At 37.4% G+C, this 27,416-nt stretch overlaps 1 protein-coding gene across 5 annotated transcripts in view; it reads right to left on the bottom strand.

The window, feature by feature from the left end:
• The window catches only part of LOC145978916 (agrin-like), a 1,115,983-nt gene that overhangs the window by 60,737 nt on the left and 1,027,830 nt on the right, over positions 1–27,416 (bottom strand). For 4 of the 5 annotated variants that reach the window (XM_083111886.1, XM_083111888.1, XM_083111887.1 and 1 more), the window contains 4 exons: positions 27,104–27,218; positions 10,306–10,524; positions 6,403–6,684; positions 2,099–2,251 (listed from right to left, as the gene is read on the bottom strand). In XM_083111886.1, coding sequence (XP_082968012.1) covers positions 2,099–2,251; positions 6,403–6,684; positions 10,306–10,524; positions 27,104–27,218 — 769 coding nt within the window. The remainder of the gene's footprint in view (positions 1–2,098; positions 2,252–6,402; positions 6,685–10,305; positions 10,525–27,103; positions 27,219–27,416) is intronic. The other variant, XM_083111890.1, reaches the window with a different exon arrangement.

Here is a 27,416-nt window from a genome sequence, read left to right as displayed (position 1 = left end):
TTAAATCTTTATCAAAAAGTTATTCATCATATATGGGCAATGTGACAGAAGGGAGGATAATAGTTAGTTGACGAATATATTATATTGGCATTGCTATAAGGCAGTGAGTACATCATACATGTAACATAAAAGTATAAGTTTGGAAATTAATAATAATGAAAATATACCTCATTTATTATCCTCTACACTAGTTTCTGTTTAGGAAATTTTAGAAATTCTAAAGAACAAAATTAACAAAACCACATTCAAACACTCATACAACAGACAAGCCTATCACACAAAACTAGTCAGCTAGGAAGCTGTAAATACTTCATCTTTTTGAGAAAACAATATTAGTAATGTCTCATTCTCTCACCTGCTCGATCTCCTCCATGAACAAGAATGAAAGGAAGAAAGAAGAAAGAAAAACAACTTTTCCATCATTTGTGCTGAACATTTTAGTTACGCTCTCTCTACCCAAGGCCATTCACACACATGATAGTAGATTGACTATTTAGTAGTTTGTTTAGAGATTTTGTGTTCGTGTGTGGATTTTGTGTTTCGTGCATGTATTTGGTGTGTACCTTATAATTTCAAAAGCAAATACATGGTACTGTTAAAAGGGCAAGAAATGGTTTCAGAAGAGATAGAAGGAAATGCCTTAACTTATTCTCCTTTCTGATTTACAATCTGAAATGAAGAAATGTAATCATCCAAAATTTGGATAAGTCACACTGCATTAAAAATGCAGTTCATGATTGCCGGAAGAATCGACATACTATAAAAGTACTCTAAGTTAATTAGTTACATTCACAGTCAATTCTGTTTACTATTTCCTTTCATAGTAAAGGGCGAATGCTTTCAGATTACTAGGATCTAACTGCAACATGGTTTTAAAAGATTATATAAAGTTACTATATCTAGGCATACATATTTGGAACTAGATTTGGGCATTTTTATGAGCTTTCCTCCTGTATAAAAAGGATTATCTGTTAAAAATTGCAAATCTTCTCTTCTGGACTACTTTAGGAACACCACCTTATGCATTATATCAGAAATAAAACTATATAAAATAAACTATAAAAAGTATTTTGCACAATACTTGAAATTTCCATGTGAATAAAAACAATGTGTAAATACATAGAAAAAATATGGCCTTATCAATTTTCTAAAAATAAAACAATATCACAAGTACAAATACAATATCTTATTCAGCTAATAGCAACTTTGAAGTGTCTTGATAGTTTAGAATACAAACTAATTCAAAATGTATTGCCGTTATCATGGAAAACTAGCAGTAAAAAGTTAATAGGATAAGTAATTTTGCACATGCTAAAAAAAGTGTGCAAAGGTCATAATGAACTTTAGATTAATGCATAACACAACTTCTGCATTTAGTTTTTACACTATGAACTTATGATAGAAACTTATTTTATTTACTAATGTGTATTATCAAGTTTGCACACACATGTTTTCACCTGTGGCAAGTGACCATTAAAATACATTATCAAAATAACTTCATGAGGTTAATGGCAAACAGAGTTTCAATTAATAACTAAATTATAACTGTTAGTTCTATAGCAAATTGATAGCAAACTTAATACATAATGTGATTTTACACAATGCGTTGTAGCTGTATTGTTATAATTTTAAAGTCCAAAGTAAAATTTCAGCACATATAAATAATTTCCTCAAATATTTGTGATGATGTTCTCTTATGATGGCAGAAAAACAAAAATGTCATCGGGGATCCTTGAAAAAAGATTGTGTATGCCTCATCTTCTTTGTCAAAATATATGTAAAATGTGTAGAGAAGCAATGGATTGATTCAAGTACAAATTATAATTAATCTATATTAACCTCGATATTTGTTTCATCATGTCCATTTGCCTTACTATTGAAGTTACATATCTGTCCATAGATGCCATCTAGTTATAATTTACAGTATTTTGAAAGAAAAATGCAATTTTGTTACATAAAAAAACTATGAAAATTGACTTGAGAAGATTTTGAGTTTTACTCTGGACTTTAAAAAGTTAAATATTAATACCTCAACATATACTAATCACAAAATTATGAAAACCTGTGTTTCTCAGAAAGTAAATTCTTTCAAAGTTACCTTTTTTGCAACATTTAGCAAATGATGGTGTTTGATGACAGTAACTCCCAGATGGACAATCTTGCCGATGTGGTCCGCTTCCACAGTCATACTCTTCGCCTGCATCTGGGTCAATAAGTGGAGTTTCTCCATTACAAGGTTTTACTTCCATGCCTAGAAAGTAATTATATTATTAAGAAAATTAAACATAAGTTTTGTTTACGTACACACAATTTCAATAATTGTTCTTCTAAATTGTCATTAACGCTTAAAGTCTTAATATAAATGTTGTACTCTGACCTACATAAGAGTATTTAATTTTCAATTTTATGATGATGACAGGGAGAGAGCAATATTGATTTTAATTTGTGGCTACTTATTTGAACTGGTGGGGAAAAAATATAAAAATGTTTAAATTTAATAAATATAATTATAAAAAAAATGTAACTAGAAATGGATAGTTATATTTACAAATTTTGAATATTATTAGTTGAAGGAAATTGTGTGAATGTTCAATTGTTCATTCCCCCACCCAGTGGTATTGAGATTTTAGCCAAAGGAAGTCATGCTAAGGTCTCTATCATATGAGACAACCAATTACCATGACTGACAGTGGTGAACACTACCTTCAAGAGAGGTGTAGCAGGGCCTACAAAACGCCCCCTCTCCCCCTTCATAGTTCAAGTATCTATGATTGTCTGCATGCATGGCAGAGTGGTAAGCCTTGTCATCAAGGGGTCCAAGGTTTGATATCTGGTGGAGGCACATTGTACAGTGGTTCGGATTCCACTTTAAACTGTAGGTTCAGTCCCAATTAGCCTATCTGTGCATAAAGTTGACTTAAAACAACAATTTAAACAAAATTTAACTTTCTTCTGTCAAAAGTATTCAATATCAGCTGACCACCTCCTTGACAGGAGTAGTGCATGATATTTCTGGATATATAGAATGTTTCTTACTGATGGCTGGTAACTGGAGTTTTCTCTGGGAATTGGTTTTGAATTTGAATGTTTATATTTTCCCATTTTTCTGTCCCATTTGACTAATTCAGGTGATTAGTGATTGAAAGACTGTCACAAAGACAGTGCAGTGCAACTTGCCCACAAAGGACCATGTACTAAGGGCTTTGTAAATCTGAAAAAGGGGTAATATAAGTGCATTTTTGTTAATTACTAGAACCTTGGTGTGTTGCAAGACTCATAATCGCAAGTGAAGTTACAAGAACTTTTGGCCATTTTTCCTCGTTTAAAAATTATTGAATTTTTGACTGACCCAATTCTTACGATGCATGTGACCTTGTATATGGTATCGTAGCTACCGTTAATGATCTTAGGCCTCAATTAAAAACAATGTGGCTCTTTCTATTAATAATTTGTGAACAATCATTTTGAAACTGAACCTTTAAACAAAACAATAGAGTAGGAAACTAATACTGCTTTATCAATTAACGTATGTACGAAAATTTTGTGACCATTTTTGACTTTCTCTGCATTTGCACATTCTTAAGAAAGCCAAATATTGAACTCGTTTTGTGAGTGAAACATACGTATGAAATTTGTTCACGTTCAGGAAAAAGTTACATAAAAAGGAGAAAATTTAGAAATACGTTTATCAGCATGCAAATCAGCTGTTCCTAAATTAACCCTAGTAGTTGTTGATTTTGATCAATTTTTCCTGCAGCATCATCAGTATTAAATATGATAATAGAAAGGATTTAGTTATTAAGTGAGTAGTGTGAAAAGAGAGAAACGAGTTGATATGAAGATTGTTAATTTTTGCAAAGATTAAAAACTATAAATTTGGATTAACATATTGAATATTAGATGCATGTTTTTATTCAAACTACCTGTTGAGTAGTGCTGCGCACTAAAGCTTTTGTTTCTTGTTGATTATGAATAATTACGCTTGCTGCGCGAGCATGATTACGTTAAAAAAAAAATAGTGATTGTTGATGCAAATGTTTATTGAAGATTGTGCATTTTGAATAATTAAAAATTTGTGCAACCCGTTGATCGAGTTTTTTAAAGTAAAAAATGTTGGTTGTTTCACGTAAAATGCTTGCAATAAATAGGTTGTGTTATTAAAATTAAAACAACTGTTTACGTTATTGAAGAAACCACCTGGTAACTGTGACTAAACCTGGAAATATAAATAAAAATGCGATACCAAGGTTCCGTATTTGTAGAGCATAGTGTAGTGCAGGTTAGGTATTAGGGTAATTATTGCCGTGCATATATGATTACTCTTGTTTAAGTAAATGAAATGCTTACTGTGTACACTTAATGCAAGCATGCACAATTGAGTCACGGCCAGTAACAAGCATAAACAAGGAGAATAAGAACAACAAAGCGGGAGGAATTGTATTTTGAAAGGGGATTCAGATTAGTTAATCGCAAAACCAATTGTGATATGCATACTTAACGGCGTCCTTTGGACATTCCCGTTCGGTCCCTTGTATAAGGGCTCTTTGCTTCTTTGTCGTTTGCATTAATAATGATAGTACCCTCCTAGTTTCATGAAACGCGAGAACGAAGCAGGATTTTTTGTGATTTGTGCGTTCTTGCTTGGATTATACATCATTTGTGTTGACATTATAAGATCTTTCTCCGTGAATGCGCATCTTCCAGAATACCAATCGGAATGGTCAATACTGTGTATCTAGGCGGACACCACAGCTGGTGCAAGGGCATTCTCTTGTATATTTATTTAATGTATTTCAATTAATCATTTTCATTATCATGATTAACCTAAAAAAGTAGAAGATTGATGTAAATATGTAAAAATGTTTTTTCTTGTATGTACACATTGCTTGCATTGTAGACTTATTTTCCTGTAGTTTATGGTTATTACAAGCATAAGAAAACAGTTTTTCGTTGTGACGTATCAGGAGAACACATGCTTCCTTCATCAGACATTTATTTTCATTTTGACTAAAGATACAGTTATAACAATGATTAGCAATTTTTTTAAACAAAAAGAATCCATTATATAATGGATGTTGTCAATGTTACATTGTTGTAATATAGCAACTTAACTGTGAAAAGAAGCCGTCTGTTTTATTTTTATTTCAGATAAAAATAATAATTTTATCACATTATTTTTTATTCATAGTTGGGGAAAAGAGAGACGGCCCTGAAATGTTACAACGAAAAACTGTTTTCTTATACTTGTAATAACCATAAACTACAGGAAAATAATATGTAAAAATGAATTAACTTGAAGATAAACAGACTGTACAAATCAAAATTTTGTTAATACATGTTTAAAATGGTCCAAGATATTTTCATTCAAGAGTGAAATCACATCAAGGGAATTAAATGGATGATTATCTACAAAACAGATAATGTTTCCTTTGCTTACCATATGTTTTTTCATGTCGATTTTCTGCTGTTTTCTAGATTAACTCGTGGCACAATAAGCTGTGAGGGCCAGGGCCTAGCAACTGCCAACCTCACTCCCACCTGCCGAGGTGGGAGATCCTGTACCCAGATCCATTGTAGATTATCATTCTTATTTATAACAGCAATATGATTACATATCGGACATGACCCAAGGACACTTATATTTAATGAAAAGAAAAATAAATAGTTGCGTCTTGGACACTAAATATGAGTCTCATATACTCATGAAATCTGAAAAACATATTTTGTTTGTAACTTGAGAGTACACATATTAATTTATTTGATGTCCTGCATAAAATATTAGATACTTCATTTTGACCAATTTTTCACATAGAACAGATTGACAGTATTTGATCCAACCTGTGACGAAATGTGAATTACTGTGCTAATTGTTAATAACAAAAGGACCTTGCTCTATGACCAGGAAGTAGTTTTAACCACCTCATGCATGTACCTTTTGAGAGCATTGTTTTTAAAACTGCATGGTGTTGATCAGTATGTTGTAGATTTGTGAATCCCAGTGCGACGGACAAATATATGGCTTTTAGAATGTCTATAGGAGAATAAGTTATGTATGTATTATGCATGGATAACAACCAGTAATGACTCCAGAAAAAAAAAAAAAGCGTACAGAAGCAAAGGGAGTTATGGGAATATTTTATGGGAGGGGCAGTTATTGCCCTAAATAGCATTAAAATGCATTTATTTATCTAATTTTAATTAGTGCAATTCCAGATTAGCAAAATGGAGGTTTTGGGTCCTTGCTCCATTTGGCATTATCGCTGCTTGTGCAAGTGATGAAAATTCACAGGTTGGGTCAAACACGATATAGATACGAACTATCTAAGAGAGCAAGAAATATCAAAGTTAGAAGAATGAAGTTACAGTTAAAACTATTTGCAAATCTACGAACAGTCCAATCACCTTCACAGAGCTCTAACGGTCGTAACCGAAGTTCCATCTGGCGCTGGCATCCCTCCATTTTCATTACGCATATTGAGGAATAAAGTTTATGATCGGAAGCACACACCGGCTTGGTCGGTTCGCTCAAACAGTCAAATTTGCAGGAGCAACGTGGGAAACCATCCGGACCGAGCTCACATGTGGCATCAAAGTCGCAACGAATGTCCCTGCAAGCCTCGAGCTCAACATCTGGATCAAACTGACCAGCTTTGGTGGCTGACAATGATGGAGGAGTAGCCGTTGCTGGAATGTTAGTGTGTTAGTGAGTTAGCTGGCAAAGAAAGCAGTTAGCAAAGATTTTTGTGTTAACCTAAGCTAATAGCAGAAAAATAGGGAGTGAATTTACAATATAGAGAATGTTTCCAATTTTGTTAATATTTGGTAAACTAACTAATTTTGGCCTTCTAATCACGAATCTGTTGTTAAAATGCAGGGGCCACGTGTGGAAATCGGGAAAAAAGCCAATGTAAGTGGAATATATATTTTTTTTAAGCTGTATCGCATTGTTTTACGAACAAAATTTTAACTAAGCTTGCCTAACCTAACCTAACCTTACTGGAAATGGTTCATGGGGCTATCCGTGAATGGTTTGTGGGGCTACCCGTGCATAATGTACAATTTCTGCACATGACCCCTGCACTTTAACAACAGATTCGTGATTAGAAGGCCAAAATTAGTTAGTATATGAAATATTAACGAAATTGGAGACATTCTCTATATTGTAAATTCTTACCAAAAATAGTTACTAGAAAAATCTACAACAGAAAAGTAATGTAAAATCAAGTAAAATTAGCAAGATAATATTAATAATTATGTGACATTGAAGTATATTTTTCAGCATTAAAATAATACCCTTTCAATATTCCATTTGCATATTTTCACCATCAAAATTTTGATTAATTTTTCCATGCAATTTACACAGTAGTAAATTGTACCATTGAAAGGCTTTCAATTTTTTTGTACTTTCTTTGACAATTTTATTATAGTTCCTTATTAATATTGTTACTATTCACCTTGTTCAAGCATACAACACAGTACACATCACTAATCAACAATCTGATTTGAACTTGCTGTGTTTAAACTGAAATTTCACCAACATGTTTCTCTCTGCCTGCTCTTATCTTTTGCAGATAACTGCATTACAACTAAATACTCGTAGTTACTTCCAAATACTGATAAAATGATGAAATTCACATTCATCTCCATCACAGAATTTAAGTAGTAAGCAGGGAAGATTTATATGTAGTAAAAATGTGCTGAATATGTAAATACATATTTAGTTATTTTCACCAAAATAATGAGTTAAATATGAGGGTTAAGTCATAAGTCATGGCAACTTTTTTTTCTCTCACAAACAGGGGACAACACAAAAAATCTAAGATGTACGTTTGAAAGTGTATGGAATGTACCTTCGAATGAAGCCACCAGATGAAATCTGGATGCAGGATACTGTCGTAGGGAAAAGGCAGAACACAGGATATTGGACAACAGTGTTTTATTATGAGGCAGATCGGCAGTTGACGCTCTGTCCCGTTTGAAGGCCTCCACCCACCTCGCCACTGTTCGATAGGGCATGGCATGCACACCCAGAGCTTCCTGTAGATCTGTATGGCATTCCTGTGCATTTCTGCCATGGAGAACTGCTATTTTAACGTACGAACGTTCCTCCTGCTTCATGACCTCTATTTTCGAACGCTGTCACTCACCGACTGAACTTGGGTGCATGCTTACTACCCCACCATTGTTCACATGCACCATCTGGTGGCTTCTTTCGAAAGTACATTCCATACACTTTCAAACGTATATCTTAGATTTTTTGTATTGTCCCCTGTTCGCGAGAAAAAAAATAGTTGCCATGACTTATGACTTAACCCACGTATTAAAATTGAAAAAAAAAAATATATATATATATATATATTCAATAATATAAGACACTACATGAGCTACATACAATACAGTATGCTTACATTAACATTAATTGTAAAACAATACAAAATGTAGATAAGGCATAACTTGCACCACATGCCATCATTTCACTATGTAATGAAGTCCAGTTTTGGCATGTACTTGCTGTTTCCCTCTAGCTTTCAACACATCATGTGGCTTCATCAGGAGATAAGACAAGAACAGTCATAGTTTAAAACATGGGAAGGTAAGTTAGGTTAAAATGGTAAAAGACAATGAAGTGTCACGTCACATCATTCCTACTACACCTCTGGCTACCATTTTAACCTTCTTTTAATCTAACTTACCTCCTCATGTTTTAACTAGCCATTGACTAGTCTTGCCTTATCTCCTGATGAAACCTTATGATGTGGTAAAGGCTAGGGAAGAACAGTAAGTACATGCCAAAACTGGACTTCATTACTTAATAATACAAAATGTGTTTTAGTTTTCTTTTTCCAAAATAATGAATAAATAAATTTTGTTGTAAGCATTCGAACGTGAATTCCCTTCTGTTGTCTGTTAACACATTGAATCCCATCCTGAATATGGCAAGTGTCCCATGGACGTGCATAGTACGGGCAATATCACTTGAACGTTTGGAGTTACGATGAGCCCCCACCCACTGAGAAAACTCCTATGGGCGCCCATGCACTTGACCAATGTGTTTACTTGAAATATCGAAAGAAATGGAACACTTATTTATTTACTTGTAATGAGTTATTTACTTGCACACCGCCTGTGTTTCATACTAAGGGTTAGTGGCGGCAATTAGGTGGGGGGGCAGTTCCCCCACTTTTTGCCACTTTGCCCCCCTTCTATGCTATACCTTATGTACCACAGAAAAGTAAATTGCTCTTGCTCCCCCTAGTTTTAGAACCCAATCGCCGACACTGTTTAGTATCAGAAGTACGGACTTTTTCATTATACATGAAAAACAAGGACTATGTTGAACATCTCTAGCACATGCAAGAATACACAGATTCTAATTGTTTCTTTTTTATCGTGTAGGAAAAGAAATTGCCTTCATTTTGATGTATAACACATGTATAGTAAGACCACAAAATAAATTGTTTCACATTGTTGAAAATCACATAAAATGCCCGGGTTTCTGAGTTATTGCCAATTTAAATACCCTGGGATTCAATGTGTTAAGATGTATTTACACAGACTAAAACTGCGTTCCATACTCCAAGAAGTAATGGGATTGTATTTCAAATTCGCAATGTCTGCTGCAGTTAACGTTGCCCAAATAACGTTTGAAATAACCAGGAGTCGATGCTTGAGCTCTCATTCTCTATTGTTGACAACGATTGTAAATATACAGGAATTTCAAGTGTTTTACAGTAGCAAAAGCAAACAGTTGAGATGTGTAAAATTAAAAAAAAAAAATAAACAATTGTTCAGACAAACTTGTAATTAACCCAATTGGAGGGTATAAAAAAGATCATAAACTTTGGTTTGTTTAACATTGTTTCAGACCTTGTCAATTACTTGCAAGAAATTCCCCCAACTCTTCTGGTCACATAGGGACATATAGTAGTAGTTTAAAGTGGGATCCGAACCACATGTGTCTCCACCAGGTATCGAACCTAGGACCCCTTGATTACAAGGCAATGGGGGCAGTCCGCCACATGTAGTTATTGTGTGAATATGGAGTATGTTGAGAAATGTTCTGAAATATGAAAATAATATGTGAAAATAAGTAAAATATGAGAGACAAATATGGAAAATAAAAACTGAATTTTTTTAGTCTATATGCCATGATGTGCAAATATAATACAAAATATAACTGATTCCAGCTTCATGCATAAACATGTATTTACATATAAATCCGTTCCCTGGTACAGATATCAGCCATTTAAACTATCATGTGTGATCTCAAACTTCATTGAATACGAGAAAATATGTGCTACTTACTAAGTCCAACAGCAAATCTCTCACGACATTCCCCATAGAAGATGACATTTAGAGGAATGCCTAGCTGACATGCTGCTTTCTGCATTTCACACTCGTTCATGTAAGTATTCATGTTGCTTGCACACACAGGCTCTTTAGATGTATGGCAGTCGGTAGGGCATACACAGACTCCATTTTCACACCGAGCTCCAAATTTACATTTCACATGTTGACACAGATCTAACAAAAGAGAGAAAAGAATAAATACATTTTTGCGGAACATCTAGAGTAATAATGCTATCACAGTTTGAAATATGAACATTAATCTCTATTTTATTACATACAAAAACTTAAAACTTATTCAAGCAAATAATAAATTCTTAAGATTAATCATTTTTAACATTTTCCTTCTTATTTATTTACAGTTAACCTACCATTTTTTTTTCAACATTTATGTTTATTTCTTAAATAAAGTTTGTCACATTCAGGGCTGGTTGCATCATCTCGAACTTAAGGTCTCTAGTCCCACTTAACCCACGATTGCTCGTGGCTGAGCATAGCACTCACTTTCAATTTTAATTAAGTGCTATTTAAACATTATTTAAAGTAATGGCCTGTGGTGCTCTCTAGATGACTTTTAGAGTGTCACGAGTGATTTGATCACATTCTTATGAGATGATGCAACGTGAAAGACCATTGTTTTGGAACGAGCGTTGTCAGAACACAGGGCTAACATGCGATTGTTTACGTTACTTTTTCTTTTTTGGTGCATTATTTAGACAGTAAGTCTACGTTGTTTCTATCGAGTTTTTCATACCTATGTTTTTTATCATGTTATTAGATAATGCTAAAACTTTCTAAGAGATTTTATGTTATATCATCTTATGAATACTGTGAAAAATGTCTAAAACAGACAAATAAACCATCGAGTGACTAGAGCTGAAGTTGATCTACGGTCACCTTCTGAGTTTGAAGACTCTTGTGACAGATACCAGCAAAGCATTAGAGGAGAAATCACCCGATGAGGAGGATATTTATTTTTAGTATCTTGGAAAAGAAAACTCATTTGCATTCACAGCATAAGGTGGAATATATGTAGTTATTCATTCACCAGGAGTCCAAGGCGTTTCAAACAATACAAATCTATCCATAAAGTTTTCCAATGTTCTTCCCTGATCAAGTTATCAGTGTACTAATGCAAACAAAGACTTTTAGAGCACTACAACAAAGATAGGGATGCTTTTGACACAAAGCCAGATGATATTCTGGCTATCATAGCTTTCTCTATTTAGTTGGAGCTTGCCAGTGCGTTGAAGACTTGTGGAGCACAGACGGAACTGCATTAGAGTTACTAGAATTCTTTGGGACAGTCTTGAGGAAGATGGGGTGTTTGTTAGCACTGAGAGATATCTGCTTCGATAATGTATTGCTCCATTTGGAAAAAAAATGTAATAGAAAAGGGAAATAATAAAGAGATCAATAGAAATAAAAAAATAAATAAATAACAAATTGAAATGTGGTGAAATATGTCATAAAAGCAAGGGTGAGCTCACTTGCAACCGACGACGTGACTCAAGCAAGCATGACTGATCATGGGTTAACACCATTTTTCAGTTGTTCAATATCCACTTAACATTCACTTTAAGCCCAGTGTAATGCGAGTAGATGTTGAGGTTCCACCTAACACGTTAAGTGCCACTTTATATGGAAACAAAGTGCACTGTGCAGCCCACAGATTATACATGTGCAGTTGATACGGTGGAGTCTCAATCAGCTGTTAACAATTGTGAAACTTTGCTGCATGTTTTGCATCACCATAATGACAGCAAAAAGACGGAATTGTTAATTATTCGAGGAATGGCAATAAATAAAGCAATGTCTATAAATATATGTTTAAGAAATAAATATTAGGTGGTCATTATGAAAATGTTATGTATTAAAAGTTACACTGTAATTTGAGTGCATGCTGGTACAGATAAGTAAATGAAAACTACAGGTCCAGGTTAGAGGATTGCATGTGAAGCTTGCAAAATTATATTAAAATGGCGTTCCAAATAAAGGTGGAAATGAGTGTGTGCTTGCTATAACAAATTTCCTCAACAGAACAACACAACACGAAATGTACACCATGATACACAATCTAATCTTGGCAATGAAAACATATGTAAATATTATTACAAGTCACTTCCGTCGATATTTGTGTGAATGTAACATTTCAAACAAACAAGTAATGTGCTGTTTCCGAATAATAACTGGCAAAAAAAGAAAGCCTAATTTCTAGCAGTACCCTTACCGTTCATACATATGCACAAGGAACGATTTCCGAATGATGGTGTGTTTTGTACAACCAAATAAGTACACTCTTACAATATCCTTGAAGGGAAAAATTCCCGTCCAGATTCTGACTTCGGGAAATGATTCCGCAATTTTCAGCATCTAGAATAGTTGTGACATTTTGAGTAGTCTTGTATTAAAGGTGCCTAATGTGTTCGGATGTTTTTCTTGGATGTGTTGCTATGACCTGAAATTGATGAAGAGACACTCATAAACAGTGCCGCAACCACAGGGGGGCAGGGGGTATTGTACCCCCTCCCCCCAATCTTGGATGGAAAAAAAAAGACTAGGAGAATCTAATAGTAGCAGGACAATTGGATACTCATGATAGAATTATTTTTTACGTGTTACTTGCATTTTTCTTCCAGACGGCCAAGAGAACTTTGCAAGGGGCAATGCCCCCCCCCCCTTGATTTCAAATTTTATAGAAATAAAAATAAATTTCGCAAAATTTTCTTTTCTTGCTCGCTTCGCTTGCAATTTCTACTACTCTTATAGTTCAAGTTCAGAGCCATAGCTATGGGGCGACGGGAGTAGGCCCTGGGAGCCAAACGATCTGTATGAAACAAAAATGTTAAAGAGAATGCCATGGCACCCTGTAAAATTATGTGTGCCCATTAAAACAATTTCTTTCTATGAAACTTAATATGAAATTTTAATAATGACATTGTTTGATTTTTTTTTATTTGAGTTTGTTTTTTAAGTCCACTTTATGCACAGTAAGGCTAATCAGGACTGGACCTACAGTTTAAAGTGGGATCCGAACCACTTGTGCCTCCACCGGGTATCGAACCCGGGACCCCTTGATTACAAGGCAATGACGCTACCCATGATGACACTGTAATCCAAGAAGTAATTGATCAATCAAGGGATTCATATTTGTTTGTCAGGTGTCAAAACATGTATTTCAACTATAATATACTACAATTCACACAATATTTTGCAAAATGGTTAACGTAACCAGTAGGCAAACATTGTGGTAACATTATCGTATGAGGGAAACAGATTCCTTCAAATTTAAAGGAGAAAGTACTTACGGAAATCATTTTCTTTAGCATTGTGGAAGTTCCTGAATGTAGATTTGATCCATTTTAATGTGAATGCGTGTTGTTTTCTGCGAAAATCTGTCTGAGATGCTGTTTCTGCTCCCGCCATTTGCTTTCTGCACGAGAGTGCAATGTTCCGTGTGTACAGATGATGCAACCCCGTAGCCAGTGTTTAAGCCTCGCCGTGTTTTCACTAGAACATTACGTGTCGAGTATTTTTAATTTTTTTTTTAACTATGCTTGCCTAACCTAACTTAACCTAACCTTACGGAAAATGGTTTTTGGGGCTAACGTCAATGGTTTGTGGGGCTAACGTCAATGGTTTGTGAGGCTAACGTCAATGGTTTGTGAGGCTAACGTCAATGGTTTGCGACGTATTAGCATAATTTCAAATCCGGGCACGAAAGTAGATATTTTCCGGTGAACGAGGTTGCAACACTGCATAAATCGACAAAACACTCTCAGAACGCCCCCTAAACCAGTACGCTATCATGGCCATAATGTGTTACAGATTCGAAACAACAAGTAACAGTAAGTACTCGTAAACCTAAGAAATTGACATTGATATACATTATTTCACTTTAGGAAATGTTCCACATTCGAAAATAACACGTTAGCAATGTAAAGAAGTCCGAAATATATGATTCGTAGGTGTTTCCCTGGGTCGGGTACCCTATTCTACACCCTCGAATTTTGAAATTTTTTTTTGTTTCCCTCATACGATAATAGTACCAACATGGTCTGTAGTGATGAAGGAAATAGAGTCCATGGTGGACTAAGGGACACATGTTTTAATGTTTTAGCAAGTACAAAAAAATGTATTACAAATTTTTACACAATTCATCAAAGTGTAGATAATACGTAACCATTATTATTTAATTAATTCGATTTTTCTTGCAAAATACAACACAATGGTGTTGTTGGATTCTCGTTAGATTCCTTTGTGCGTAAAAATCTTGCATACTGGAAACTAGATGGAATCATTATGAAGCATGATTTATAAAGGGCTCCCTTAATCAGTTCTGCAGAGGCGCCCAAATCTGTTGGTACATATTAATCGTCTATTAACATTATCGACCTGTAAATATCAAGTAGATACAGTCCCTATTTATGTTAAACTTAATTTTCTTTGGCAATCTGGAAAGGTCATTATCGAAATATTGCTATTCGATGTTGCTTGAAGTTTATTTTGTTCGTTGCAGTTTCAAGATATCATCCCTTTTCTGTTACTTATCTCTTTTGGGGGAGGGACCACGTTTAACGATTGTGCGGAGCATTGTTTTCATTGTAAAATAAATATTCTATTTCGCGTTATGTTAATCGGAAAAGGTCGAAAATAATTCGAAAAAATTGTAAGAATAATTTCCCACCACTTCGAAAGATTACAGGCTATATTGCGTAATATCAAGCAGTACTTTGACATTAAATGAGAGTACAACACGTGCATTACCTATTTATCCATCAGTTGCTTAATTTTAATTCAATAAATACTTCGTTTTCTAACAAACTGTCAGTTAAAAAAGTATACATTCCGAAATTATAAGCAGTAGCAGACATTTGTACGCAACGCAAACAAAACACGATCAAAAATTCAACTTTCTCCAGTCTCGGTTGCCAGGTCGTACGGTACGCGGAAGAATGTTCCAGTTTACAAGAAGGAACTTCATAATGTTTGATATAGGTACAGAGCGTTGAATAACGTTATTCAAGGCGCTATATGGGTGTGCGGGACAGAATTTTTTGGGTCGGGACGGGATTTTTTTTAAAATCCCGACATGCGGAACGGGAAAATTCGAAATTTCCCGACTTCGTCGGTAAATTTTTGGGACGAGGATTGTTCGAAATTTCTCGAATGTTCTGGAAACCTCGATTTATACACGTCATTTTCAATTTAAGTGTTTGTTTTGCATTTCTAGAATAATAACTAACAATTTACGACAAGTTTTAGAGGCAAGAATTTACAATACTGGTTCCTTCTGTAATTTCTATGCTACTATTTATACCCCTTATACTCACGAATTAATTAGTTGCGATGATTTATCTGACGTTTAAATGTTGGGGTGAGGTGTAAAAATTGTTCATTAATGTGTAGAAGTTGTAAAATAAGCTTTTCTATTCTCGCAATGATTCTCCTTATACAAGTATAGGAACCATATTTGTTGATATGAACAATTGACATTCGCAATTAGTTACGCTGCCTACAGCGTTGCCACACTGTTGATTTCATACTTGGAGAGCATGGATCGTGTAAGAATGGCGGAAGAGAACAGTAAAAAAAAAGTTGTTGATTACAGGTAAGTTTGGCAACAATGCATCGATCGTAAACTTGCAGGATACGAAAATGGCGTCTTCAATTAAGAACGTTTGAAGTTAAAGTGCTACGAAAATAAGATTTTTTTATCGGTTCGTTATCACAATTAGCACAAAACCATTCACGGATAGCCCCACTGACCATTCTCGGTAAGGTTAAGTTAAGTTAGGGTAGGCAAACAGTTAATATTTGGGGTCGTAAAACCATGCACGGGTAGCCCCACAAACCATTGACGGATAGCCACACGAACCATTCACGGTTAGGTTAGGATAGGTTAGGCAAGCATACTTAAAATTTGGGGTCGTAGTAATGTCAGGAATGTATATTTCGTTTTTTAAGTATTGAAAACACAAAATCTTCCGGTAAATAATGAGCAATCGTGCATGTCTGTTCCGATCACGGACCACTCAATTTCGCTTATTTTGCAATTTCTACACGTGACCCCCAAAATTTTAACTTCAAATTCGTTATTAGGAGGCCTCAATTAGTGAGTATGCGAAATATTACAAAAATCGGGGAGGGGTTCGGTATTGCAAATTCGCTCCGTTTTGGAAACTTACAATGCAGAAAACGCCGAGGATTAACAACTTTTTAAAAATGACCATTCGGTATTTTATGACTGCTCGAGATCCCGAAAAGTCGGGAAGTCATTTTCCGAAGTCGGGATCGGGACGGGATTTTTTCCCCCCGATCCCGACTTATCGGGATCCCTCACACACCCCTTTGGTGCAACCAACCGCTAACACTCCCGCTTGTCTAAGGCTGGACTTTGAGTGGAAGTGGTGCAATCAGCCCTCATTGCCAGATCCCTTAAGGTGGCTTCCACGGCCTCAAACCTGGACATTTTACTAAATGTCATATCTTTCAAAAATATGAATGTTCCCACAGATATTTTTGGTTGGGATGGGATATTTTACACATTCCGACGTTCGGGACGGGAAATGTGGGAAAAAATCCCGACGCTGTGGAAATCTCGAATTCTACACGTCATTCTCCCTTAAGTGATTATTTTCTGCATGTCTGGAATTTCCGAGAAGTGTCAGACACTTACAATGCATAAAACATCGAGTACTGACCACCTTTTACAATGACCATTTGGAATTTTCCGAAGTCGGGATCGTGACGGATCTCTCCCCCCCCCCCCGATTCTGGTCCCGATTTTTCGGGATCCCGCACACCAGCAAATGAATAGAGATAGCCATTTGGCCGAGATAGGTTCTTCTGGCTTGCGCGCCAGCCACCCTGGGTGGTTCGTATCATTAGGGCTTCCGTCGCGTAGTGTTTCAATCCCGTTCTATAGGTGGGTTTCATGTGACGTCAGGATTCGCACCGCCGCCATGTTTGCGGCAAAGCTGCTTGTCGTGTGCAAGGAAGTACTCACTACGCAACGTTCGTTGCACCTGGTCCAAGTGCGCGTTTGATGTTAGTACTGTGTAAAATGTCGGTAACATTGCATAAAAATGCAACGAAAAGGCCAATTCTAGTTCCCCTGTGTTTATTTACTTGAACCAGCTACATGGAATAAGTTTGTTTTCCTTTTTATTAGTGGTTCGGATTCTGCTTGAAATATTTACATCCAGTCCTAACCTGTTTCCCGCTCGTGTTGGGAGAAGTGGTCATCGACGACCTTGAGTACAGATTAACTGAAAATTCCAAGACTCAGACATTGGGCGCCTCCAGGATCGCTCAACAAGGTAGCAAATGTTGACCTGCTACGTCACACAGTTTTATGGCCTTTTCTGGATGCAGAGTTGAGAAGTAGCGACGTTCCAGCCGATAACAATTGAAAATCGCATTTGCGTTGCCCTGTGGCGTCTACAGCGAAAATGGCAGGCTGTTGAATACGGTGCCACTATTCATGGATTGATTGATTGAATTTTTGTTTAAAGTCCACTTTATGCACAGTAAGGCTAATCGGGACTGGACCTACAGTTTAAAGTGGGATCCGAACCACTTGTGCCTCCACCGGGTATCGAACCCGGGACCCCTTGATTACAAGGCAACAACGCTACCACTGCGCCATCGGGGAGGGCACTATTCATGGATTATGAATCGATGATGACATATATATGGATGCTATTTTCCAAATGAAAGTGTGTGATTATTGATTAATCTCGAAGTAAAACATGAGTAGATATAGATCTGTGTCTAGAGATACAATTGGGGGGAAATGTTATATTCCTAATTTGAGAGCTTTGGTTACAACAAATTCTCTGTGGTTACAATTTTCTTTCTCCAAAATAATACGTAATAACCATGGAGGAGTGACATTGACTGTAGAAAGGTTGTGGCCAGTTTTATTTAAGGATATATATGTTAAAAAAATATATTATTTTCGTACAGGGGTGCAAGTTCGACACAACGCTCTGCTTTTTGTGTGTATGTGAACTTATTGGATGTAAACCTTTGTTAAAAATACAGGGTGTCCCACGAACGGCGCAACTGGGAATTAAGAGTGGCGTTACTTTGTAACCGAAACCTGTACATACATAAGTCATACACCAAATGTTAGCCCTGTCCAAGTAGATATTTTTAAACATAGAAACAACAAACGGGGTGCAGTGTTGTTCATGCAGTGTTGCCAAATGTAAGTGAAAGTAAATTTATTTTTCCACAAAACATGGAAAATTGCATGTCAAACATTCGTACGGAAATTTGGACGTCAATTTCCACCTTCGGTAGGTGGACTATTTCGCCATCTATAGTTCAGAGAAGAAAACCGATAGTTTTCGCGTATAGCCAATCCTGAAATGCCTCGTAAAGGCGTACCGGTCCAAATGGGTGTTTTGCGTAGCTGCGAAAAAAATGTAAATTAAAACAATATAAATAAACATGTACGAACTGGCGTTTATACATGAATATGCCACAATATGGTCAGTTGTCTTTATGGTTAACTTTGCATGATCATCGTCTAAGTTATTGTAATACCACCATCCTTCCAATGGATATTCAAATATCACACTTCTTAAACGGTGCATTTCTTGATATCACGCTCCCTTGAAAAGTATCCATTTAACACAGGCAATAGCCTCGATACGTGATGCCATTTCTTGCAAAAAGAAGTTGGACACGTACTTGAAGTAGGGACATTCATAAATAACATCCCGGAGTGGTTACCACATCGCGCTACGACGCCAGGTGTACCAGGTTCGAATCCCGGCTTGGGCTGCTCCTTGTGAGCGTTCCTTCACCATATCATCATCCATCCTCGTCTTCGCGATTAGCCAGAAATTGCCATCGCGATTGGCAAGAATGCAAAGTAAAATAAATTAAATGAATCAAATAACATCCATGCCTATAACGGAACTTAGGTAGCAAGATAAAAAGTGCTCTCGACCTCAAGCTGTTTGCAAGAGCATGCTCACCCGTCTTTCCAAAACAAAACTTAAGCGCGTTATTTGGTTGGTATTTTTAAAAACACCTCAGTTGAAGTCAGTGCATAATTATCCGTTGACAGATGACTCATTCTCCGAGAATATAGTGGCGAGAAAGTTATTACTATTTAAGTCTACTGGATGCGCGACCTAAAGATGCGCTTGGGCTACGTAATCAAACTTGCAAGTATATACATTTTACTCCGCGACGGAACTGGATTTCCAGTAGGTATGCCCTACTTGGCGCTGGACTGGCTACCAATTTGCTAGTTTTCGCCTCACACGATACTTATCAGCTTACTAGCCGATAGAACTTTTGTTCCCGTACGAGGGAAGTTGTAATGGCGGCCGCGTGAGATGTAAACAATGTATCACTTCACATTTTTAAAAGCCGATAACTATTCAACCGATAGGAATAACGTTTCGTAGAAAACGTCATTAGGTACAAAACAATGGCGCTGCTTAAATACATACTTTGCAAAGTTTACTGTACACGTATGGAAGAATATTTTAGTTGTTTCAAATGTACAAGGGTTGGATAAAAAGTAATGGCAACACTGCTGTCCCGTGAAAGGGGCGAGTCACAGCGCCACAACCGTTTCGTGGTTGATAAAGGAATGTCAGACGAGGAAGTATAGTGAGTGGGGTGCGATTTTATGTTATTCAGTGAAAAACAGCAGTGCTCTGAAGCAGAGTACGAGAGTGCAAGCGCTAACAATATGTTTAGGCAAGAAGAACAACGTCTCTTAGGCAGACGGTCAACGAAGCCTACTACTGCACCTTCTTGCAACACCACCTTCGTCTCGCATTAAGAAGGAAGCGACGGCACGTTCTGGCACGGTGTCCCATCATCCTGCTTGACAATGCAAACTGTCACACTGCGAACACTGTGACGGCGCTCCTGCATAACTGGTAGTGGGAGGTACTGGAACATCCGCCGTATTCACCGGTATGAGACCGTGTGATTACGACCTTTTTGCCAAAATGAAGGAACCACTGGGCGGGAAGCACTACGACACGCGCGAAGCCATCATACGTGCTATAGGGCGGTCCCTGCGGGACATCGACAGAGATGGACGCGCTGACGGTGTACGACGCCTTCCATACGTGTGGCAGAAGGTCGTAGAGATGGGGGGCGATTACATTGAAGGAATGTAACACGTGCTCCTCTGCCAATACAGTCAAGTAGCAATTATACCAGTGTTGCCATTACTTTTTATCCAACCCTTGTAAACACCGTGCACTCAGCATAGATGGTGGAACTCAACGTGCCTTTCATGCTGTATACGGTATACATTGCTGGAGTAACACTCGGAAATCAAAGATGAAAGCGTTCCTTTGCACACTCACAGATTATCTTCACATGGTGAAACTTTGCTCTGATTGGCTGTTCCACAGAATCCAGTCGAGGAAAGCAAGTAGCAATTAGAACATGTCCTATTCCTCCAAACCAGTCAAGCAGTCAGCCAGGCGGCCATGATTGCTACCTAGAAAGTTAGTTCAGCGCCAACTGGGGTATTCCTACTAGAAATCCAGTTCCGTGTGATAGGGGCTATAGTTCCACCGCGCCATGTTGCAACTAGCAGACGACCACAGACTTTCAGACGACTGTTGACCGCAGGTAGCCAGGGAATTTTATGTTGAGTGAAGCCGTGGTCGCTTCTTCTCAACAACCAGGTAGCAAGCGCCTCCAGGGTTCTTGCTACTCAACACTGTTGGGTTACTGAGTGATCCTGGAGGCGCCCACTTTCTTCTATGTTTCCTTTTAACGTTTGTTCAAGCGCAGTAATTTGAAATGTTGAGTTGTTCATCAACAGTAATTTCACTCCTTGCTTTAGAAATTTGGGATATGCAGACCTCAGTGACGGAGTGGTTAGCACAACACACTACGATGCTAGGGGTCCCCGATTCGAATCTCGGCCTGGGCATGACTGATCTTAACGACTAGTCACATATAGCAGAAAAACGAAGAAAATAAACCAAATAAATCAATCAATTTCAGATACTTTGATATAACATTAACATATTTTAACCAAGCAGTGCTTTTTTCTGACAGTACGCAAAACCTACTACCGGCACCTTTCCACATGAATAGGATAACAATTAATAACAGTTTGTGTTAATAAGTGAAATATAAATAATCAAGTACAAGCGTGCAATTATCAAGATAACTTTAACGTTGAATGTTATCATTTTTATCGTCAAACTTTTCAACAACACCTTTCTACCAAATAAAACAATAACAAGGAAACGCCACTTGCAAATATGATAAAAAACACCAGTTCAATCCATTTGTACTAAAAGTCGCAGAGAAATGCGATATATGACCTTACCTGAAAGAAATGTTCGCCCACCGCTCTGTATTGTTTGTTTCGTTCATTAATGTTGGCACGATTTATTCTCGCCACGACGGCGTATTCTAATCAACAATCGGAAAAATCTGTGCCGTGAATTGCACCTTCTGTTCTTTCTCGGAAAATTCTAGGATAAACGTGAGTACCTGTTAGACCTAAACAACCTAATATTGCACAAAGCATACCATCGTAAACAAGGGTCAAATCTCTTCCCAGGCGCTTGAATTCCGAATGTTTACAAGAACCCGCCACAATCATGGCTGCTCGATCCCACAATGCAACAGTTTGTGACGTAGGTGAAACACACCATGTGACGAAGTCGAGAGCAACGCATACATCCTTGCAAGTTGAGGGATTTTTTAATCTTTTTTTGAAAAGGGACATTTCTGTGGTATTTTCTTACCCTGTTCCGAGCATAGAAGGGGCATAAAAACCCACGAGTGCTTTGTTCAGCCTTGAACGAGGAAGGGAGGTGCGGATTGGGTGTAGAAGAGATTTCAACGAAACCAGCGTTGCAAACACGCCTGTCATTGTAACAATGAACTGGTTACAGCGCAGTAGGAACGCCGAGAACGTGAAAACACACCCCACCAGGGAAGGCTTGAAATCACTTCGGCGTCATATCATCAGTGGCGTAGCGTTATAGTACGCCCGGCGTTCCCAGATTTAAAATTTCAAAAATGCTTAAATGCTGTGATTATAAAGTAAAACGTGACTAATTTCATATATGTTTGACCTTCATGGCATTATAATGGCTATTTTTCGCGATCCGCTTGCAACGCTCCACTCTCAACACTCGTTCTAGCATCTCTTTTCAATGCCTTTTTCCCGGCCGGACGCCGAGCACGTTCGGCGTACAGAACTCCTATATTCCTTGCTGCCTTTATGGAGGGAAAGCTTCCATTTCTACAGCACGCGCGTAAATGGGCTCTCTTACGCCAGCGTACGAGAGGTCTACCGTGATTGGTTCATGTGACCCTTCCTGCCTTCTGAAGCAGACGACAGCGGCAGAATTCCTACCCGGTTCTTTGCTCTTCGCGCTCATGCAACTCGTGCTGTGAGATGCTACAATACGCAATATTGACTGACGTAACTTTACCAATCTCAAATATACTGCTTCTTAATGGCCACTGCATTGTATAATTTATCGCACGAACAGCGATGTGTATTAGAAACTAAAAGATCAACACAGTTTTTGTCAAATAAGTTGGTGAAGTCCTCGTGATAGAAATTCAGCCTGTGGCTGCTCTACCACTTAACCCGCAAAACTATTATTTTTTTATTGTATTTTTTCGTTATTATCTTATCTAACTACTTAATATTGTGTGAATGGAAATGTTTAGCATTCATTTGAAAACTCTTAACATCGAATGGCCTCTGGAGAAAATTATTTTAAAATATTTATCAGCATTCTCAAGATGTAATAAACAATGGTCTGAATTACTAATCGGCACTGTTACGTCAGTAGAGTGTACGATATTTGGATCATCCACTCTGCTTTTCACAGTGCGCCAAGACGACAGAGGTCCCTGGTTCGAATCCCGGTTATTTAAGTTAATCCGTACTTTCGTTCAACCAATCAACTTATACCCCCATTAGTCTGGATTAACGAGGTTTTACTGTATTTCCAAGTTTGTGACATTTTGAAAAAATATATTTGTAATAGTCGTTAAAACTAATTGTTGTCTTAATGTAAAAAAATCCAATATCACTCCTGTTTTGTTATTCGTTTCACTGATTGACTGAAAATAGAGGAAATAGTGATGAAGTGATGGCTTTCTTTAGATGTGATAAAGAAATTGACACATCTCTTGATTAGTTTTGGGGCAAAGTTTCCGAATGTTCATTAAGATGATTGGATAGGTGGAGGAATGGACAGATTGACGTAAATACCACTTCGTGTGGTGGAAGAGCAGAGAAACCCCACCTTGGGATTCAATTGATGGATGAAGGAAGAGAACCCACCGTTCGATACCAATCTGCTCGACAATTCATCAAGAAGAAAAATAGACCGCACAAATAGAAAGCGAAACAAGGATGGCTGCGTGTGTTCTGAGGGCAGAAGAGCCTCTGTTGATCAGCTAATATCGTCTGCGGTGACCAGTTCGGATGAAACGTACGGTCGACGATAAAATCTCAACGTGGTGCCTTCAGTGGAGTAAGATGATGCCATAATAGTTCGCACTGTAGGCACCGGTTGTGGGGAGGGGCGGAGCAATGCACTTCCTGTCTCAGCAGAATGCTTCAATATGGGCAGTCATAGGCACTCGCGGAAAATTTTCGGAAGCTGCCTATATTCGTCAATGAAATAAAGCATTCATGAACGTAAGCATAACTTTGCGGGAGTAAGGGGCCCACTTGGCCCCCAAATTTCCAGGCTTATGAAACTTTACACGTTAGGGGTATTTTTAAAACTTTTTGGGCCTGATCTAAGCCCCAAGTTACGTTGGTGTTCGTGACCAAAGAATATCGACAACTGGAAGGCACTGATCCACGCATGTTCTTATTGATCAGGGTTGGCATGTTTAAAACAAATGGCTTTGTTTTTTTCACAAATGGTTAAAACGTTTAAAACAAAGTGTTTTAAACATGCTTTTTTCAGACTTCTTTAAAACACATTTGATACTTGATGTTTGATACTTTGTGCTTATTTGCGTGTTTTGTAACTATGCCTTTTCATTCAATGCGTGTCATTCTGTTTAGTGTTTATTGTGCTTAGAAATCTGTTCAGTGGCTGAATATATATATTGAATGAACAAAGAAGCTTGTCGCGATGAATACCACGTGGGTCACGTTTAAAACACCTGGCTATGTCTTTTTTACAGGTGTTTAAAATACTTTTCAAATTGAATACTACATGGATGAAACAGTTTTGTTCCTCACTAAACACACTGCAAAATGTGCACATTGTTGTCACATTGTTTACGGACAGTTTTTCGTGTCCCAACTTTTCACAGCTGGTGCTATATATATGGACAGTACGTTACAAACATTACACAAATATAATAACCTACAGAACGTGTGGAAATTACACTGAAATGTCTTTCTAACAGAGACGATGGGTTTGAGACAAACTTTCTTCTTATCCTGAGATGACAACACTTACTGTGCTGGGCGTGTTTGCAACACGCTCGCAGGCGATCATCCCGAGCCGAGATCCTACATCTCCCGCACGAACCGAGGATCACGATGGGGTGTATTCATGCGCGAGGTGGCGAAAACGTGCGATGAAGTCAATTGCAAGGTATTCGTTACAGCGTGCGGAACATACAAAGCGTGATGGGAAATTTTTGAGCCTGTTAACATGAGAAGTTTCATTTCACTTGTGTTTTATTGGACTTCTTAAATCTATAACGTTTGTTCTTTTCTTGTTACAAGCAGCCACCACTGCTGCTCTGGTTACAAAACGACAGATTCTTGTTTCCATTGCTTCAATACAGGGTGATTTCCAGATGCGTCTCGTGAACGCATGTAGTGCTTGTTACGCATGTAGTGCTTGTTTCGCATGCGTCAATTGTGGGAAAAAGGACAGCTTTCTCTGCGACAACATTCATGAGCATTTCTACATTCTAATTTCTTCATATAGGATAATTATTTATTTTACACGAGAGCGCTGAACTAAGCTTATATTACATTTCTTGGATCTGAAGTGAAAGAAAGTAATACTTATTTTCCCACAATTGACGCATGCGTCACTTCAGATCCAAGAAATGTAATATAAGCTTAGTTCAGTGCTCTTGTGTAAAACAAATACTTATCCTATATGAAGAAATTAGAATGTAGAAATGGTCATGAATGTTGTCGCAGAGAAAGCTGTCTTCTTTTCCACAATTGACGCATGCGTTCAGGAGACGCCTCTGGTGTATCCCAATTCATAATAGAGTAGAAACTCTAAGAAATGATTTCGACTAAACTATACGGAATACTACCATGATATTTGTTGTGTATCAATCAATAATACTTCAAGTCTCTATGAATGTCTACAAATGGTTATAAATGTTCAACACTGCTTCCACAATGTTATACGACACACATCGGATCGAAATTCGAGTTCTTGCCGCACTTTTCCCAAGAACTCCTCTTCCACCAAAGAAAGGGCGTTTCTTATTCTCCTTTAGCTGTTGCACATTCTGTGACATAGGTGGCACATAGACTTTGTCTTCCACAAAGCCCCAAATGCAGAAGTCTAGGGGCGTAAAAGTCTGGAAACTTTAAGACACAGCCTGCTTCTCCTGCACCAGTGAAAGTCGCCATTTTCTTTAACACTACACCAGAGCCACAATGACAATTTTTACAAAAGTCTTGCGCATGAAAACAAAACTTGAAGATTTTCTCATTGTTATAAAAAGAACCTCATTGTTGTTTCAGATAACTTTTAAATTACAAAGCTGATAAATTGTTTACTATATTATGATATACGCTGTACAGTGGGATTCACTAGTATTACTCGGGAAATTGTCCGTGACTATTTTCATTAATCCTTTTCTTCCATCCTATGTTTAAGCAATGGATTTTTATGTGTTGACTTAAATGTTTTTATATTCTTTAATCCTAATTTAAGTATATTATGCAGAAGTTGTCAACAGCTTCTCTTCAGTTTTCTTTTAATTCGTGAAGCTCTTATTGGGTCAAATAAAGTGCACGAACATGGTGATGGACAATTTGCATGGTAATACTCACGGATCGCACTGTACTAGACAGTGTGAAGGCTCGTCCACCACTAAATAATCATCCCGGGCATTGCTGCCCACATTGATCTGACTTTCCGCAAACACGTCCAGTGTTCTGCGAGTACCAACACACTGAGACAAACGCGTCTCTCAAACGTTATACGGTATAATAATCCAACAACTACAAGGTGATCAGATTTTTAAAAGAATGAAACTGGATATTTTTAATATTTTGCTGAAGGGAAAACGGGACGACAAAATGTATACATTTTAAAATAAAAACTGTTCCATCAAAAATTCTTGTGTTTGAAAACTAATTAAATAAATAATTACTTGAAAAACTCAATATGTTGACCAAGGCAGAAATGTATTTTATTATAAAGCATAAACTAAACGTAACGTTTCAATCTTCTAGGAAGGTCTGCTTCAGACTCTGCACCAAGTACAAATGTAACAAGGTACAAAACAGGACGATATATATATACACAAAAATTACTCTCCTCCAGACTATTTGAAAGTTGTTCTGGAACATTCTAGCAGGTGGCTTTCCCTTGTCAACTGTACTTTCACCTGAAAAGCTAAACTTTTTCTTCCATTTGGAATGTGGTTGGACTCTTTATCTCACGCTCTTTTTCCTTCATTCTTCTTCCTTCTTCTCTCCTCTATCTCTCTTGACCAAAGAACAAGGCATACTTATCAGTTACGAAGAAAATGATTTCCTTCTACTCACCACAATCCCCTTTGTAAGCGACGACCAGAAACTGTTGATTTCTACAGGCGGCCACTCGAAGATCGCATTCGCTCTTGTAAGTCTTCCCGTCAGTCCCGCAAACCGGAGCTCTCACCTAAAAACATCAAAATTTAGAAGTCACGATTAGAAGAAAGACATGTGGACAACAAAAATGAATCTTTATGAATTAAAAGGTCATAAATTACAGTACATAAAGCAAGTACCGACATATCTCCCTAAAGAAATTCCTGGACTCTCCTATGAATCCGAAGTGACTGACTGATTTCTACAACTTATGCTCTGCGTAGGAAAA

The sequence above is a fragment of the Lepisma saccharinum genome, chromosome 25 (genome assembly GCF_977018435.1).
Source record: "Lepisma saccharinum chromosome 25, izLepSacc3.1, whole genome shotgun sequence".
Taxonomy (NCBI): Eukaryota; Metazoa; Arthropoda; class Insecta; order Zygentoma; family Lepismatidae; genus Lepisma; species Lepisma saccharinum.
The sequence above is the reverse complement of the archived record's forward strand: the minus strand, read 5'-3'. Positions and strand labels throughout refer to the sequence as shown.